The sequence below is a fragment of the Spermophilus citellus genome (assembly GCF_964194105.1).
Source record: "Spermophilus citellus genome assembly, chromosome: 16".
NCBI lineage: Eukaryota > Metazoa > Chordata > Mammalia > Rodentia > Sciuridae > Spermophilus > Spermophilus citellus.
In genome coordinates, this window is record NC_138196.1 from 40,875,408 (window position 1) to 40,894,880 (window position 19,473).

Genomic DNA, 19,473 nt, shown 5'->3' on the forward strand with positions numbered 1-19,473 from the left:
GTTAAGGCACTGGATTCAATTCTCAGCACTACATAAAAATAAAAGATCACGATAAAGGTACTGTGATCATCTACAACTAAAAAAAATATTAAAAAATATTTTTAATAGTAATAAAAGTAATAGGGATTAATACATCTACAGAAGAACACCACAAGATAGGAATCTGAAACAGGACAAATTCTGGTAGACAGAGATTAGAACCTAGGGGAACAGACAGTAGGTATATTAAAATCTTCTTTTCTTGAAGATAAGAAAAACTATTTTCTTATCTTCTTTCCTTATGAAAACAAATAGCTGATTTTGTTGAATATCACTGTTATAGTTTGGATGTTAAATGTCCTCCAAAGGACCATGATTAAAGGATTGGTCCTCAGGGTAGTGCTATTGGAAGGGAGTGGAATCTTCAAAAGGTACGGTCTAGTGTAAGGTCTTCAGGTCATTGGGGATGTGCCTTTCAAGTGGATTATGAGATCTTTTTCTTCCTCCCTTTTCTTTCTGGGCCAAAAAGTAAGTGTAGGTCATAATTATCCTTGGTGGTATGTATATATATGGTTAAATCATCTTTTATAAGGAATGAAAGACACAAATGACCACAAATTTAATTCTGAGCTAGAACTCTGATAGTTATTAATATCTTATTTTAGAAGGATTTTAATCCTTTAATATATTGTGAACTCACTATTAAGATACTATTTTCTGTTAGCTAACTGAACTTGAATTATTATTTGTAAACCTTCAAAATTTATGAGGAATTTCAAAAGAAACAATTTTAAGTTCCCTAAAAGGTAGTATATATGAATAATATAATGGTATATACTGTGCTTTAGTAAAAGGGCACTAACCTAGTTTATACCCTGAGAAATAACAAATGGAAAAGGTTAATCCAAAGGCTGAGCTGAACAAGTTCAAAACTCACTCATATTTTCCTTTTCTCATGTCTGATACTTGGGAGAGAGTGCATCAGCTAGAGGTCAAGGAGATATTATAGAGTAGAGTCTACAAAAACCACATAGGCTACAGAGAAATAAAACAGAAAACTCCAGTCTGTGGGAAGAAGAATGAACCAGGTGAACAAAGACTGGCAGAGAAAAGAAATAATGAAGCCTGAGAAAGAGAGGAGAAAGAGACATACAGAATGGCTAAGGTATTTAGCCATTCTAAGGTACCATTTCCAAATTCTTTTTTTTTTTTGTCTTTTTATGTGAATTTCAGAAATAATTTCAGATTACTTCTGGGGGATAAACACGGTTATCTCACAAAAGTAATAACCGATTTCTATTTGTGGTTAATCCAGATTCAACTGGTAACTAAAACATGTTTGTGATATTAGCCCAATGGACATTATTTTGATGTGGACAAATCTTAGATATTATTTTCTAAACTAAACTTTTAGTTCCAAAATATCTTTAAAAGCATTTTAACACTTTTTAGCTAATAAGCTTATCTATCTTCCTCTAGAATAGCATTAATGGAAACCTTAAAATAAGCACACTTCCCCCAAACGAGCAAAGACTTGTGATCACTTCTCAATCGGAGAAAGAAGCCCATTAAATGCCAATTACTGTTGTCACCATATCTGCCTACAGATGATATAATGAGCCAATTAAGAAATGAACAAATTGAAAGAAATCCATTCATGTTTCATGCATTTAACAGATGGATGCAAATGACAATGTAGTAGTGCTTATGTATAAAAAAAACACTTCTAAATTAAATTTTTTGTTCTTAAATATTAATGTCAAATGCAATTGGAGAACAAGTTCTCAATAATGACAGCAGACAATTCATTAGTGATAAACTGCAGAATGCCAGGTAATTCACTACTACAGAGTGCAGAATGCTATGGTAGACTAACAATAATGATGAAAAACTATTGCATGAAGAATAAAATCTTCCATGTCTTACTTGTTTGGGCTTTATGTAACCTCACAATCTCACAAATTAGAGAATGGTAAATATGGTTATTAACTTTTTAAGGTACAGAAGTTAACTTGTAGCACAAGATTTTTTTTCAAATGAGTTGGCTAATATACCTCATTTTCTTTCTTTCTTTTTTTACAGTATTGTGGAATGAACTTAGGGGTTCACACTTTAGGCAAAGACTCTACCACTGAGGAGCTACATTTTTGTTTGTTTGTTTGACAGTATTATGGGTTGAACCTAGGGCCCTGGATATGTGAAGTAGGTGCTCCACCACTAAGTTACATCCCCAGCCAAATGAGGCGATTTTCTTAATTTTTCTAATCTTCTAATTTTAAATTTTTCTAATCTTCCTTATCTTATTAGCAATCTGTTTTCTAACATTTAACTGAATATCGCTTAATTGTTTCTTCAGATTCATTTTCTATCCTATTCTGCATCCTGGGAAAATTACTCATAGGACCAAATCAACAGTCTCTTGTAGTCTTTTAAATCTGGCTAACAGCAGACATTAGGAAGAGAGCAGGGGCCATCTCCAAATAACTACCCTCTCCAGGTCAAAGATGATGATACTATCTTCTTTCTGCTAGTTCTGCTTCACTCCTGTGCTGATCCTTGAAAACTTGCCCACATTTTTGATATAATTTTTTTTTTTTGTATCAAGGATTGAACTCAGAGGCACTCAATCACTGAGCCACATCCACAACCATAATTTGTGTTTTTATTTACAGACAGGGTCTCACTGAGTTGCCTAGAGCCTCGATGTTGCTGGGGCTGGCTTTGAACTCCTAACACCCTTGTCTCAGCCTCTTGAGCCGCTGAGATTACAGGTATGTGCCACCATAGCCAGCTATAATTTCTTTATTAAAATGTTCAGCAAAACACGTTTTGAGGGCATTTATCATCAATACTTGGATACAAACTTTTATTTCTCTAAAACATCTCCTTCAAAAGCTGCTAAATCTGGCATATAAAAATTGCCAAATTAAATGTCTTTTTATCTGCCTTAATTTCTCTCTGTGGCACTCATCACCTGTTGCATCTCATACTACTGTTGTATAGTTAGACACGGTGATAGATCTTTCACTTAACATTTTCCATTATTGCTCAATAAACCTCAGAAATCTTCAAAGATTCTTTCCGTAACCCTCAACTTGTCTTTTCATGCTCTCTACCAGAGACCCTTAATTCCTCCCACAACATAATCACTATACTGATGTCTCTCCAACAGGTCTTTTCAATCCAAAATTCTCTTTCATACTCTAGTGCTACATTTCTAACTGCTGATTTTACCTAAATGTCCCTCTATCATATCAATTAAACTCATTGTTAAGGCACAGGAAACCAGTATTTCTCTCTAGTTTTCTTCTAATTGTATCACCATTTTCTGAGTGCTTCTAATGCCCAATTCATTTCCAATTAATATAATAATTCCTTCTAAGTGGCTTTCATTTTTCTCTTCCTTCCTTATTACCAATGTTTCTAAATTAATTCAGGACTACACTCAAGTTCAGTAATTGCATTTACTTTCAATCTGGTATTTTCCCACTGTATCCAGCACAGTTTTGATCATTTTGTAAATATTTGTTAAGGTAGATCAAAACTAATTATAAATGGATTTGATAAATGTCTTCTCAGGCTTATTTCACAACATTGATGAGTCAATTGAGGCTCAGAGACATTTAATATAAGATCACAAAACTAGAAAGTGGAGGAATTCTAAATTCAAAAGCATGCCTAAATTACATATGCAATATTTTTAATTAACATGCACGATGAACCTGAAATTTGTTTTTATCACCAACACTTGGGGAAAATAATGTTTTGACTTACAAAAAAATATTACTAGTATCTGCTAGGTAAGACAAATTAATTAATGGTAATTTTTTCCTCCAAAATTCTTCTTCCTCATCCTGGGATACTTGACTCTTTAGGAGGAAGGGGCAGAAGCAGGATGGTGTACGCAGTGTTAGGAGGGCTGAATCCAAATTATAGTATAGTGCGGCTCATTTAGAATGTAGTTCTAGAGTCAAATGAAAACCATGCATTGCTTAGAAATCAAATAGAATTTCTAGATTTCCTAGAAAGAAAATGTCAAGACAGCAACAACTGGGCCCAAGAGTAGCCATGTGGGTTTTGTCACAGGAATTTTTGTTTTGTTTTGTTTTTTAAACTAACACATTAACACATATTTTAAAAACTAACACATTAATCACTGTATGCACCAACCCTGAGGGATAGCATAATGCCTTAGAATCAAGGAAGGTGCAAATGGAAGTTGATATGGCTTTTGTGATCTATTGATAGCAACTTTATTGTTTATAACTTTGTCTTAGTATGATTTTAAAACACATAATTGCAAGACTTCTCCATTTACTTGCTGTAATGGAAAGACTAGGGAGGATATTCTATTCTGCAAGTCATTCTACATCACTGACAGGATGTTTAAAATTATACATGCTCCACTGATGAACACATGAAGGGCACATGAAGGGCAGATAAAGATTGAGAACTACAGATCTAGAGTAATGATGATTAGGACAGGCTTTGAGATAACGTTATCTCACTGAATCTTTCACTGAATCTTTCTAAAATGATTCACAAGAGAAAATAGATATTACTTTCCCCAAATTAAGGGCATTATTCATAATTTTTCAAGAGCATTACAAATGCCATAAATGTTTACAAAAACAGGCCGATGATAAACATGATGCTTATAAGTAAAAAAGAAAGCCCACTTAGCTTATTTATTTATTTGGTGGTGCTGGGGATTGAACCCAGAGCCATGTGCATGCAAGGCAAGAACTCTAACAACTGAGCCCCCTACTTACCTTATTTTCAGCTTGACAGAATAAGATGCTATTTATATAATAAAGCTGTAGCTGTACCTACAAATTAGGTAATAAATTTCTGGAATTCTTTCTTTTATTCTAGCTCATGTTGATTTTTAAATTAAAAGCCTCAAATGGCCTTTTAAAGACTTTTATATGACTAAAGAAGTCATATATAATAAATTTTTGAATCCTATACCCGATGAATAAAAATAACCCTCTGAATACATGTATACATTTGTAAAATTGTTTTATTTTTAAAAATTGTATTAAGGCATTATAGTTATGCATACTAGTGGGGTTAATTTTGATATATACCTGTGTATATAACATAGTCTGCTCCAGTTCAGTCCCCAGTACATGCCTTCCCTTTCCCTCCCATCCCTCTCTCTTCCTACACCCTTTGGTCTTCCTTATTCATTTGAAATATTATAACCAAGCAGTGCTATACTACTACATTACAAGTAAATATATAAGTACTACTGGAAGAAAAATTACAAAGAAATGGAAAGAGATAAAACAATTCAAATTGAAGAAAAATTTTAATTACAATGGTACAAAATATCCTTTGGCTCTAGTTCAAAATATTTTTTAAAAAACTGTGATGTATGGGGCTGGAGTTGTGGCAGAGGTAGAGTGCTTGTGTATCATGTGTGAGGCACTGGGTTTGATCCTCAGCACCACATAAAAATAAAGATGTGTCCACCTATAACTAAAAAACAAATATTAAAAAAAAAAACTATGATGTAGGGATTTAAGGATTTGGTTGTAAGTTCAGTTTTTATAGGTGGCTCCAATATCTGTACCCTATTTTGAAGACCAGTGCTTTAAAATATATATTCTTGAAGATTTAAATATTTGCAAGTTCAAGTCCCCCCTGAAAAACAACCAGTTTGCTTTCTTCTTCTCTCAAGTGACATATTCAGAATTTCAGAATATGTCATCCAAATAATGCTAATAAAAATAGTTACTAAAATTTCATATTTCTTTAGTGTAGAAATTGAGAAAGTTTATCTTAGCAATTTGGGGGAATACAAATGTTTGTTAAAGTAAGTAGAGCTACTGTAAACTATTTTCTGATAGTTTACAATTATCACCAAAATATTCACTATCAAAATATGCCATATAATTAACAATGTCTATAAAATTGAAATCTATTTTAAATGATATTAGCTACACTTTGTTATTTTTTAGAAGATTGAGGGTAAAGGAGAAAGAAACAGGAAATTACTCTGATTAAAAACAAAATTAAAATTAAATTTATAGGAGAATTTATGAATTTAAATACAAATCAACAGTTCTTTCTGGAAAAAATTAATTTCTTCTGAAAAATCAGAGAAAAGTAGCACTCTTAAGAACAGCTAGCTGCTCAGTGCTGAGTCTGGCACTCTGTGTCTGGTGTGTGCCTTACCTTTGCTCCATGCTTATGCAGAACTTCCATGACATCATTATGGGCTCTTTCGGCTGCAACATGCAGGGGAGTCATGAAACTATGGAAAGGAGAAAAGGAAAAGGTAATTTTCTTTCTCTTACTGCATTTCCTCTTTTAAGAACTGAATAACTCTTCTGCAATTATACTTACTCTTTATTTTTTTCATTGACATTTGCTCCTTTTCTAAGTAATAATTCTGTCACTTGTTTTCGTTTGGGATGCAAGGAGGCCACAGCACAGTGCTATAAAGAGAAATAATTTAATAAGCTAAACTTCTATTTAAAAATAGATTTCTGAATTAAATAGCATCTGCTGACTATTTAGGACACTGTTATCTCAAAGAGTACCAAGAACATAATTATATATTTTACATTATAGAGATGATGAATATTTCTCCTAAATACACTAAATACAAAACATAAATAAAGTCTTTAAACCTACACAAAATTATGCTTTTAGTTAAGTGTTAGGAAAGACCTCATTTCTTTTCCTGTAGTCAATAATGATCCAACATATATTCCACTGAAACTCATTAGAACACTGCCTCTTAGAAGCTACAGAAATCTGTAACTATTCAAGCCTTCATTAGGCTATGAGCCATACAAGTCAGTATTTTTCAAATTCCTTCACTGATATACTTGAAGCACTTCAAAAGAGTACGTTTATATACCTAGAAATTGTCAAGAAAGTGATGAACTTGAAGCAGTTTAGAAAATAAACACTCTTATAAATTTTATGTCTTATCCTAATATGCATATGACTTTTATATTCTGCTTCATTAGTTATATGTTAACTTTTAAAAATTAACACTTAAAACTGGTATATACTTAAAACTGATACTAAAATTACCCTCCCCCCCCCCCCCCCCCCCGTGGGTAAGGTCTATTCTGTGGCTTTGAGTATAAGCTGGTATAATGCTATGTAGTTTGAGTGTATCTGAATCCCAGTTTTGATGGACATACACTTAAGTGCATATATAGTTGGCACACTTCAGTTTGATGAATCTTGTTATTTTCACCAGATATTGACTAAAGTTTGACCTTTTTGTGCCACATACGTATAAGAATATTAACTAAAGCATATGTAAAAGTCTGTGATACAAGCATCATATATGCATAAATTCTGTATTTGGGAGCAATCATTAGTCAAGCCCTATATCTGTCCCTTTTTGTCAGTGTCAAAGAAAATAAAAAAATCTTTCCAAAAATGTATTGGAAGAAAAAGAAATAGTTATAAGGGTAATTTGTGCAGTCTGGAACAGAAAAATTTATAATCTTACCATTTTTCTGCATGAATATAATCAGTTATTTGAATATAATTGCATAAAAGGATGATGTAAGTATCTTTGAAAACACACCAATTCCCTACAGAAAACAAATATGGTATTTATCTAGCAAACACATAAAAAAAGAAAATTTAATCATGAAAAATCACATCTTGTATTTTATGAAAGAACAACCACAAAGGTAGATCTGTTATAATAAGGTTGGGTAAACACAAAGGTAAAATAATCTCCAAATCAAGATTACCCATTAAAATAATCTTCCCCTAAACCAAATTTAAAAATCAATTCAACTAACATTAAAATATAAATTACAGACACTGCAAATAGTAAAGTTACTTTCAGGTATTATGTCGGGCTTGCTCCAGTATTACAGAGAAAAAAGAATGTTATTAATAATAAAATCTTACCAGCGCTGTTTCATGAGACTGCGGCTGTTTGAAATTAATGATTTCCAAAGCGAGTGTTTTTTTTACTTTGACTAGGTCTGCTTCTCTGGCTGCTTGTAGTAAAGAATGACCTTTAAATTCATCTACAATGAAATAATGGTTGATAAATAATAGTTTAAATTATAAAGAAATCTAGTATGATTATATGTAAATAGGAAAATCATAAACTTCACATATTTCTCTATTTCTGCAAAAGTGGTAATGTGACAATATTGATAATACAAAGGCTGAAGATACAATGAAAAATTCTGAAATATGTATGCTCTGAAATAAGACTATTTCATACTCTCAGAATTCATGAAGATTCACAAAGACATCAATGGCATCAAAGTCTTTAAAACAGGCAACTAGGAGTCCACCAAAGGAAACCAGACAAATAATTTGTAAGCACATACACTGAAACTCTTTAACAAAAGAGACAGATCTATAAATACTAACATGAAAGAACAAATTGTTATTCAAGTACCCAAAGAGAAAGAATAGGCTGATCCTTTTTTTGTATTGTTACAACTCTCTCCATCACAACTAAATACAAATAATTTTGTAAAAAATGATGTAGAGAAATACTCAGCAAAATATTAATAGCAACTATGTTTTGAAAAAGAGTAGGGAAGAAAAGATATGTGGAAGAACTTCTAGAGTTTGAAACATTTTCAAAGAACGATGAATATTGTATTGTTTTCATTAACAAATATTTTTAAAAATTCATATCTAAATTAACTGTGCAAATTAAGAACACGATATTCTTATTAAAAAAGTCCTACTTTTTATTTTACAAATTTGGTACACCCACTCAATAACTATGTGTTGTGTGTGAATGCTGAACATATTTATGACAAATTTAGGGAAAAAAACCTTTATTATATAACCTCTTCTTTAGTGATTCTTTTTTTTTTTTAATTATTTTATTGTTGGTTGTTCAAAACATTACATAGTTCTTAATATACCATATTTCACAGATTGATTCAAGTGGGTTATGAACTCCCATTTTTACCCCGTATACAGATTGCTGTGTCACATCAGTTACATTTCCATTGATTTACAAATTGCCTTTCTGGTGACTGATGTATTCTGCTGTCTATCCCATTCTCCACTGTCCCCCCTCCCCTCCCCTCCCCTCCCCTTCTCTCTCTCCATCCCCTCTACTATAAATCGTTTCTTCCACTTATATAATTTTTCTCCTACTCCTCCTTTCCTCTTATATGTAGTTGTGTATAACCCTGAGGCTCACCTTCCAATTCCATGCAATTTCCCTTACCTCTCACTTTCCCTCCCGCCTATCATCCCTGTTTAATGTTAATCTTCTTCTCCAGCTCTTCGTCTCTACCCTGTCCTTGGTTACTCCCCTTATATCAAAGAAGACATTTGACATTTGTTTTTTAAGGATTGGCTAGCTTCATTTAGCATAATCTGCTCTAATGCCATCCATTTCCCTCCAAATTCTATGATTTTGTCATTTCTTATTGCAGAGTAATACTCCATTGTGTATAAATGCCACATTTTTTTAATCCATTCATCTACTGAAGGGCTTCTAGGTTGGTTCCACAATCTTGCTATCGTGAATTGTGCTGCTATGAACATCGATATAGCAGTGTCCCTGTAGCATGCTCTTGTTAGGTCTTTAGGGAATAGACCGAGAAGGGGAATAGCTGGGTCAAATGGTGGTTCCATTCCCAGCTTTCCAAGAAATCTCCATACTGCTTTCCAAATTGGCTGCACCATTTTGCAGTCCCACCAACAATGAACAAGTGTACCCATTTCCCCGCATCCTCGCCAGCACTTATTGTTGTTGGACTTCTTAATGGCTGCCAATCTTACTGGAGTGAGATGGTATCTTAGGGTGGTTTTGATTTGCATTTCTCTGACTGCTAGCGATGTTGAGCATTTTTTCATGTACTTGTTGATTGATTGTATGTCCTCCTCTGAGAAGTGTCTGTTCAGGTCCTTGGCCCATTTGTTGATTGGGTTATTTGTTATCTTATTATCTAATTTTTTGAGTTCTTTGTATACTCTGGATATTAGGGCTCTATCTGAAGTGTGTGGGGTAAAGATTTGTTCCCAGGAAATTCCTCAAAATATAGAACTTGAAAGGTTAGAGGGGAAAAATAGAGTAACAAGCCTTATCAAAATGTGTTTGTTTCTTGTATAGTTTTCTTTAAGTTAATTCTATAACTGTGAATGCCTAGTATAAAGCAGTACACATGATAATAAAAACTGCAGTTAGAGAAAGCCTAATTTCATTAAATTCTTTCATTCAGATAATTTCTTGCTAGAATCCTATGTAACAAAATGTATTAAATAAAGTTGCTTACTAAGAAGATTAAAAAATAGTCCAACCAGGAAAATGCTCCCTTTGAAAAACTATACAAATTTAAGATAAATTTTAATCTTTACTCTACAATAAGACAGACTAGTAAAACACATTATAAAAACTTCTTATAGACGAAAAAAAATAAATAACCCAATCAATAAATGGGCCAAGGACCCGAACAGACACTTCTCAGAAGATGATATACAATCAATCAACAAATATATGAAAAAATGTTCATCATCTCTAGCAATCAGAGAAATGCAAATCAAAACCACTCTAAGATTTCAGCTCACTCCAGTCGGAATGGCAGTTTTTATGCATACAAACAACAAGTGTTGGCGAGGATGTGGGGGAAAAGGTACGCTCAAATACTGCTGGTCGAACTGTAAATTGGTATAGCCAATATGGAAAGCAGTATGGAGATTTCATGGAAAATTGGGAATGGAACCACCATTTGACCCAGGTATCCCTCTCCTCGGTCTATATTCAAATGACTTAAAAATAGCATACTACAGGGATACAGCCACATCAGTTTTTATAGCAGCACAATTCACAATAGCTAAACTATGGAATCAACCTAGATGCTCTTCAATAGATGAATGGATAAAAAAAAAGTGACATATATACACAATGGAATATCAGCAATAAAAGAGAACAAAATCATGGCATCTGCAAGTAAATGGGGAGTTAGAGAAGATAATGTAACTGAAGTTAGCCAATTCCAAAAAAAACAAGTGCTGATATAAGGAGGCTGATTCATAGTGGGATAGGGAGAGGGAGCATGGGAGGAATAGACGAACTCTAGATAGGGCAGAGGTGTGGGAGGGGAAGGGAGGGGGCATGGGAGTATAATTGATGGTGGAATGTGATGATCATTATTATCCAAAATACAGGTATGAAGACATGAATTGGTGTGAATATATTTTGTATACAACCAGAGATATGAAAAATTGTGCTCTATATGTGTAATAAGAGTTGTAATGCATTCTGCTGTCATATATAAATAAAAAGTTTTAAAAAACTTCTTATAGTATTCATAATTTCTAAAACGATTAAAAGGAGGAAAAATTTAACAACAGAGACAAAGCTGAGTCAATATATAAATTAAAATAAGGAAATATGAAAATGGTAAAATAGGTTTTGAATAGTGTCAAATTTTCTTCTCTTTGTTTATTTCTTTTTGGTACCCCCCACACCCACCCCTGCCAGTCCCTTTTTTAAATTTTGAGACTGAATCTCACTAAATTGCTTAGGACCTCATAACTTGCTGAGGCTGGCTTTGAACTTGCTATCCTTCTGTCTCACCCTCCTGAGCTGCTGGGATTAAAGGCATATATCACCCCACCTGGTTCTTTGTTTTTTTTTTTAGGACAAGGTCTTGTTAATGTAGTCCTGACTGACCTTGAACCTAAGATTGTCTTCCCTAGGTTTCCTGAGGAGCTGGGATTATGGGTGTGCACAGTGGTACTCACCCAAATTCATTTTGAGAATTTTACTGAGCATATAGTATCTACAATACACTGTCCTCGGCTTAAGTTAGGTGGACATACAGGCGCAAACATAAATATCATCCCACATTTTTCTTAGTTAACAAAGAACTTGTACAGGTGTTAAGAAAACCAAAATCAAAGATCTTTCTCTTAAAGAATGTAAATTTTCCTATTTAGACCAAATACTTAGAAATGTCCTATAGTCTAATAGATGTCATTTATTTGAATACCAAAATAAATTTAAATTTCCACTAAACAAGATGAAAATTACAGGGAAGTTTTTCTATTTTAATTTTGACAAGTTTAAAATCTATTTAAATACAAATTATATTATTATGATTTTGATTATACCTTGTCCTTGAATTATAATTTAACAAAAATTTTACTAGGTTGTTTTTGATTCTTAGAATCCTAGATGTAGGAAAGTTAAAAATTAGGTGACACCTAGCTTAATTTAAACCTGAAATGTCCATATGTAGAATTAAATCAGTATTAGATATAGTAACTACATGTTATATGTCATCCTGAATAAGACCCTAGAATAGAAAAAGGATTTTAGGTAAAATCCTAAGAAATCTAAGTCAATGTTGGTTTTTAATTGGGATAAATGTATCTTACTAATAATGTAAAATGCTGGTAATACAGGAAACTTGGTATGGGGTATGTGAGAACTCTATACCATCTTCATAAATTTTCTGTATTTCAAAAAGTATTCTAAAACACAAAGTTTATTTAAAAATTCTCTCTCTCCCTCCCCCTCTCTCTGCTTTCTGGCTACCAAGAGCTGGGCAGATTCCTCCACTATGTCCTTCCACCAGGATGTTCTGCTTTACCGTAGGCCCAGAACAATAGAATTAGTCCAACAAAGATTGAGACTTTGAAATCATGAGCCCAATTAAACTCTCCTCCTTTAAGTTGTTGTCATAGTGATAAAAATGTGACTAAAAAAGTACTTAATGTTAAATATCATTGATTATTACCAATAGCATAAGAATATAAGCACTCTGAATGTGGAGATTTTTGTTCTGGTTTGTACAGTGCTCTTTTTCTAGTGTTTGTCACTAAGTATTCACTAAATGGCTGCCAATGGCTGCCTTGCTTCATCCTCATTAGCCTTAACACATATGAGTTAGTATTAGTCTTGAATAACTGTAAAATATATATAGTGTACGTATATAAGATTCTTGTGTAATTCATGAAGGAAAGAAAAGAGGATTTTAAACTAGTATGCGTGTAAGAATGGAAGGGTATTGTGTAAATTAGATAAAATACTAGCTCTGATAACTAAAAAGAAATCAGATATTCTGATTAATAGCCAGTGATACTGATTTTAGGGTATAAATACATACAAGTCAGTCTCTCCCGAAGTTCAGGAGTTGGAGCCATATCCACAGCACTTTTCCCATGACAGTTGACTAAAGTAGGATCAGCACCATGGCTCAGTAACAAAGAACAGACTTCTACACGATTCTTGGAAGCAGCCTCATGTAGTGGAGTAAACTGCCAGAGATCCATTGCATTAACACAAGCTCCATGCTGAATGGAGAAAAAATGTTTTAGGTTAGTAATAACTTCACAGAATCAAATTAAACTCAGAAATTTTTTTTGCACTGTAAATTTCAGTTGTAACTTTTTGAAATGTGATTGCAATAATTTCAGTTTTAAAAAACAGCTGAATTATTAGTTGAATGTTCAAAAAATTGTAAGGACAGTAATATTTTTTAAAATTATCATATTCTCTTAAAAATCTTATTAGCCAAACAACAATAACAAAACAAAGTAACAATAACTTTTAAGCAGCATACGTTTTGAATTTTGAGCTTCTTACCTTTAGTAGTAGTTCTGTGACTTCATAGTGTCCATATGAACATGCATTATGAAGAGGCACAAGTCCACTAATGAAGAAGCAAATTAAAATTCTTAGATTTCAAACATCTTATAGTTATTCATCTACGAAGTACTAATAAACAAGAATCTAGCAAATATTAACATATTAAAAATACAGCATTGCACGCTTTATGTATTAATTATTTATAAGAAATGTTACCTGGTAGTGAATTAAAATGTTTCTACCATTTTAACTCACTTTCATGGTAATTTGCAGCATAAAACTTAAATATCCAACTTGCATATCAAAATAGTTTAAACGGGTCAAAAACTCCTTTTGTGGTGTACTTTTCTTGATTACTCGCTTATTGTACACCCATCTGTTTTCAGACATGCACAAGGAAATAGAGATATTCCAAAGATCAGGCATTTATGCCCCTATACTATTGGGATGCCATATGCATATGGCACAAAACTTGACACAGGCAAGAGAGAAACAGCATGGAAAATTGTATATTTGAAATGGACAGATTCCCCTTCTCATAAATATCTCAAATACTGAGTTCATGTCTCTGTTTCCTTGAATGAAAGAGGCAGAATGCAAAAAACTCTCCTCTAGGGCATCTCTTCTTTCTGATGTCAATCACAAGAGTATAATATAATCTACCTTACCTGGGATAGGGTGAATTATCTTTTAGATCTCAAAGTAATAATACAAACCTACTGTTCATAATCCCTGGATAGTAAATAGGAGGCTGGTACAAAGTTTTAAAAAAATCTTCCATTTATAAAATAAATGACATAAATGCTTTCTTGGTTCCCATTCATTCCTCTCCCATATTAACCTTCATTAAGGATCTTCTAGGTTTTCTCAGTTTAGATGTACAAGATTTCACTAACCAAATTAGAATATTATATATTTATGATTTTGGTTTATTAATAAGAGATGGTCTTTTAATACCTGATGAATATGATAGCTATGCTACCAGATTATTACAATTTCCAATTTCTTTTATATTTCTTTTTATTAATAAGAGATTGTCTTTTAATACCTGATGAATATGATAGCTATGCTACCAGATTATTACAATTTCCAATTTCTTTTATATTTCTTTAGTGCAATTCAATAGTTAAAAAAAGATGATTGGAACACAAAAGCAAATTTAAAACATCAAATAACAGAATTGCAATAAAATTAGGAATGATTTAGGAAATTATTATGAGAAGTCTGAATAATAAGTGGGTACTTGAAAGTAAAGTCTGAAATCAAAATTATGAACATTCTTAATGAATGGGATATATGATTTTCTTTGTCCAGAGCTTAAAACCTTGAAGAATCAGATGATAAAAATAAAGCATAATATTCCATAAACAAAACTACTAAAAGGAAATAAACTAATACACCTACCCTTTGTCTTTTGCGTGAACATCAGCACCATGCTGAAGAAGAAGTTGAACTATACGAACTCTGTTGTAGCCTGCTGCTAGATGTAAAGGAGTGGACTAGAAGAGAAAAACACATCCCCCTTTTCAGGTTAAAAAGTTCTTGCTTTGCTTTTTAATCTGTATTTATTCACAATTAAACACAATGAAAGTTAATATAAAAAATATTGGGTTGAAATTCAAAAATTCTTATTTCAGACCTGAATGAAAGATAATTCATTCTCCTTAGAAGAAAATTCTAACTTAGATGCCATTTGCTATGGTTTGAATGTTGAACTGACTCTACCATAACTCATTTTGAGGTTTGGTCCCCACTTTAACAGTGTCCAGAAATTTGGGGCCTTTAAGAGGGAGTAATGCTTTTTCTCAAAAGTAATTTACTGTTCTGGAGGGACTGGATTGGTTAACACAAGAGTGGTCTGTTATAAAGCACGTTTGTCCTTCTCAGCTCAACCTCTTCTTTTCTTTCCAGGTGACCCCTCTTTTATACCTCCTCCCAAATCCTGGCACTTGATGCTATCCATCCTGTGGTCAAGCAGTCAAGGGGTCCTTGCCAGATGCTGATGTGATGTTTTCAAGGACTATGTGGCGGCAAGAATTTTAAGCCAAACCATACCCCTTTTCTTCATATATAACCCAGCATCAGCTATTTTGTTAGAGCAACACAAAATGGACTAGGACTACATCTATTTCACTCATTTGTTTTTCAAAAGCCTTCAAATAATCAAGACCTATCCTACCAACACTAATTACTTCTTTATCTTTCAAACATGAACCATTCTTACTGTTCTGAGAAGTCATATCATGTATTATATTTCCTTTAAATGGAAACATTCTTCCTTATCCTATTTAAGTCCTGTCCTTTCAAGTTTTAACTTTTAAATCCCAATTCTACCACAAAACTTTATCTAAAGATTTTGCTTGCAAAATGTTTGTCAATAGAAAAGATTGAAAAGTATACCTTAAGAATTATTTGAAGAAATTTTAATGGAAACCAAAAAGACATTATTCATTCCATACGGCTCCAGTAATAAGTCAAAACTAATATACTACACAGTAGTGCAATGAAATATACCAAGATAATATTTAATTTTCTATTTTATGTACCACATTTGCAGTATAAACAAGAGGAAAATACATTTTTTCTCAACTAATTTCTGACAAATTTTTAATTTGAACCAGGTTATTAAAAGATTCTCTGCTAAAATTAAATATAGTAATTAAAATAATCAAACTTCTCACCTTTAAGCAATCAGAAAGAACTTCACTTTAATTAAAAACTTCCCTGCAACCATGGCAGTTTTCCACCTTTGCTCATCTGATATTTAAATACTATAATAGTTTCTTACACAGGCTCTAATATGCTTTAATTCTCTTTCATTTTTATAATTTCTATTTGGGGGCTTGGGATTTACTAAGATTTTCAATTTATTTTCTTCACCTATTCCAAATGTCAAAACACAACGGAATTATTATATATTATATCATATATTACTGCTTTAGAAATACTCCATACTTTTTATAAATTCTGATAGTCTCTTACAAAATATTTTAAGCAATACACAGCTACTAATGAAGAATTGAGGTAGATTAGAAGAGAGTCCTAAATAGAAAGGACACCTGACTATTCTTTTTTCTTCCTATTTTACAGATGTTGCTCCACTGTCTTTGGGTGGCATTGTTTTAAGAAATCTGCCACCAGCATTATCTCTGTTTCCTTGTACACATGCTTTTTCCCTTTAGATACATAAACATTTTTTCTTTATCACTGGATTTAAGCAATTAGATTGTGAAGTACCTTGGCATAGTTTTCTTCATGGTTTTTTATTTTATTTATTATTTTTTTGGTTTTTGTTCATGCTTAGGTCTTGTTGAGTTTCTTGGCTCTAGTTTTCACTAAATTGGGATAACTTTTAGCTATAGTTTATTAAATATTTTTTCTGCTTCCTCTTTCACAATCCTCTCTGCTGGGACTTCAATCAGACATGTATTAGACTACTTTCAAAGCTTTATTTTTAAGCTTTGTTAGGCAGGACCAGAATAGCCCTTAGCATGGCACTACTTTTGCCCTGAGGTATTGCCCTCCTGAGTACTTCATGAAATCCAAAGAATTAAGAGGGTCTTCCACTCTGGCTGGTGGTAACAGAAAGTATTACAGATTCTGTCTGACCTCCTATGATTTCTAAACCTTTTGGGTGGCTTCTTTATTAGTCTCAGCACTTTCTTCATTCCATGTTAATCAGTCCCAGCTGAAGACTGTAAGGGGACCTGATATAGGACCAACGTCTTAGTAACTTTTCACCAGTGTTGTCCCTGCAAGTCCACCTCAACTCAGGGAGACCACCAGGTCCCCTTTCCTACATTAAAGCATGAAAATTCTTCCTAGACAGAGTTGGAACAATTGTACATTTCACCTTACTAGTTTCCTCTTCTGAGTGTCCAAAACCATTGATTTATATGTTTTGCCCATTTTTCTTATTGTTTCAGGAAGCAAGGTAAATCTGGTCCCTTTTACTCCATCTTGGCCCATTTTGGGAAAAAACTGTAATTTAAATATGGTTGGGAAGCTTCCTCCATAGATAAGGACTGCTTTGGATATATGGTCAGTAAGTCAGTAAGCTCTTATAGGGAATAGCTAAAATTTAATATTTTATGGACAAGGTGGCAGCTTTATTGCTTATGAATAGAAAAAAACTTCCTCTATTATATATTAAGTATCTTTTACACAATTTGCACACAATTGATTCAATACTTTATTTCTGGAAATGAACAAAATCTTTAATGAATGAAAATGTACACACTAAATAAACACAGTAGTTTATTTAGAAGGGCAAAATGTAATAATCACTGTTTCCAGATGTTTCATTTACAATGCTTTAAAATGGTAATATATTTCTTTTTAAACTACTGAAATTTATATAACTTAGATAAATTAGAAGGCTTTGTTATTGGAAAGGTAGAAAAGTGATAGGAATCATAAAATAAAGCTATGCAAAAATATGGAACTAAGGTAATGAATTTCAAAAACTATTAGAAAGCAGAATTGATGGACTCTGATAACTAACTGATGTGGATGTTCCCAGTTTGGAAATGTCAATGACAGAAGAAGGAGGGAGAGAAGAGGAGTGGGGAGACCCTGAGGGAAAGAATCTGGGATTTAGGTTTATTGGATTTAAAGTACCTTTGTGATACCTCAGTGGTAATGTCAGAGAGAGTGCATTATAAATACAAAACCACAATTCAGAAGGAAAAGGCTAAAAAAGAACCTGGTCATCACATGCATTCACATAAAATATCTTAGTATCCATCATGTATCTGAGAGTATATAGGGATGGTGTGGTAACCTAGAAAAGTCCAATAAAACACAGAGTACCTAACAAAAAGTCAAATCAACTAATTCTTTATTCAGAAGGTCAAAGAGAGGAAACAAAACTCTAGTTTCTAAGGGGTCAAGTAAAGAGAGAAAGCAGGGGATGTGGTATAGTGCGAAAAATACTGCTAAGGGAAGTTCAGGGTGCCACCAAAGGCCAGAGGCGCAAAAGGAATCCTCCCTAGAGGCAAACAGAAGAGAGCGAGTAGGATGCGGAAGATTCTCCAGCTCTCTTGAGTTGAGACTTGTGGGTAAACAAAATTCACTGTCTTTTTCCATTGTTTCCCTTGGTGTGACAGAGCTCAGAGGGACCTCACCAGAGTTAAATTGATGCCAGTGACACAACCCTGAACCTCCAAAACTATGAGCAAATTAAGCCTCTTTTCTAAGAAGTAATTCGTATTTTAGTACAGTAACAAAAAACTTACTTGACTTCCAATATATCCTTATCATGCAGGGCTGTCTTATGGATTAAAGATAACTATACAAAACCTAATAAAGCATTTATCACATAGAAAAAGGTCAATAAATGGTAGTTACTACTTATTAAGTAGCTTACACATTTAGATGTTTTTAATGGTCATTTATACAGTCCTTACCTTACTTGACCTATCAGCATTATTTGATTTTTATGGATCACTTCTTATGTGAAATGTCTAGAACACTACACTCTTCATTTTCCTCCTAACTCACCAGTCATTCTTTATTGGTCTTTACTATTTGGTCTTCATTTTCTTGACGCTGGGGTACTGTAGAGCTCTGATTTAGACATCTTTTCTTCATTGTCTATACTCACTCCTTCAGTGATCTCTTGCAGTATTGTCAGTTTAAATAACAACCATAAACTGACAGTTCAATTATATCTCCAACCTAGTCCTCGCTGATGACATCCACACACTCATAAACCAACTGCCTGCTTGACATCACCACATGAATAGGTGATACTCATGTTTACAGTTCACACCCAAGCTCCTAGTATTTTCCCTAAAACTTATGCTGGAAAAAAAATGCTTTTATCTCTGCTAATGGTTACTTCATCATTTCATTTACTCAGGCCAGAAATTTTGAATGTCTTTCTTGATTCCCATCTATCTTTACATACTATATTCACCCTATCA

General features: G+C 33.1%; 1 protein-coding gene across 2 annotated transcripts in view; it reads right to left on the minus strand.

Annotated features, from left to right (window-relative positions):
• TNKS (tankyrase) overlaps positions 1 to 19,473 on the minus strand; it is a 216,116-nt gene that overhangs the window by 64,290 nt on the left and 132,353 nt on the right. For both annotated transcript variants that reach the window (XM_081269053.1, XM_081269054.1), the window contains exons 6-11: positions 14,951 to 15,045; positions 13,544 to 13,610; positions 13,065 to 13,251; positions 7,876 to 7,997; positions 6,334 to 6,425; positions 6,163 to 6,241 (exon numbers count right to left, since the gene is read on the minus strand). In XM_081269053.1, the coding sequence (XP_081125179.1) occupies positions 6,163 to 6,241; positions 6,334 to 6,425; positions 7,876 to 7,997; positions 13,065 to 13,251; positions 13,544 to 13,610; positions 14,951 to 15,045 (642 nt within the window). The remainder of the gene's footprint in view (positions 1 to 6,162; positions 6,242 to 6,333; positions 6,426 to 7,875; positions 7,998 to 13,064; positions 13,252 to 13,543; positions 13,611 to 14,950; positions 15,046 to 19,473) is intronic.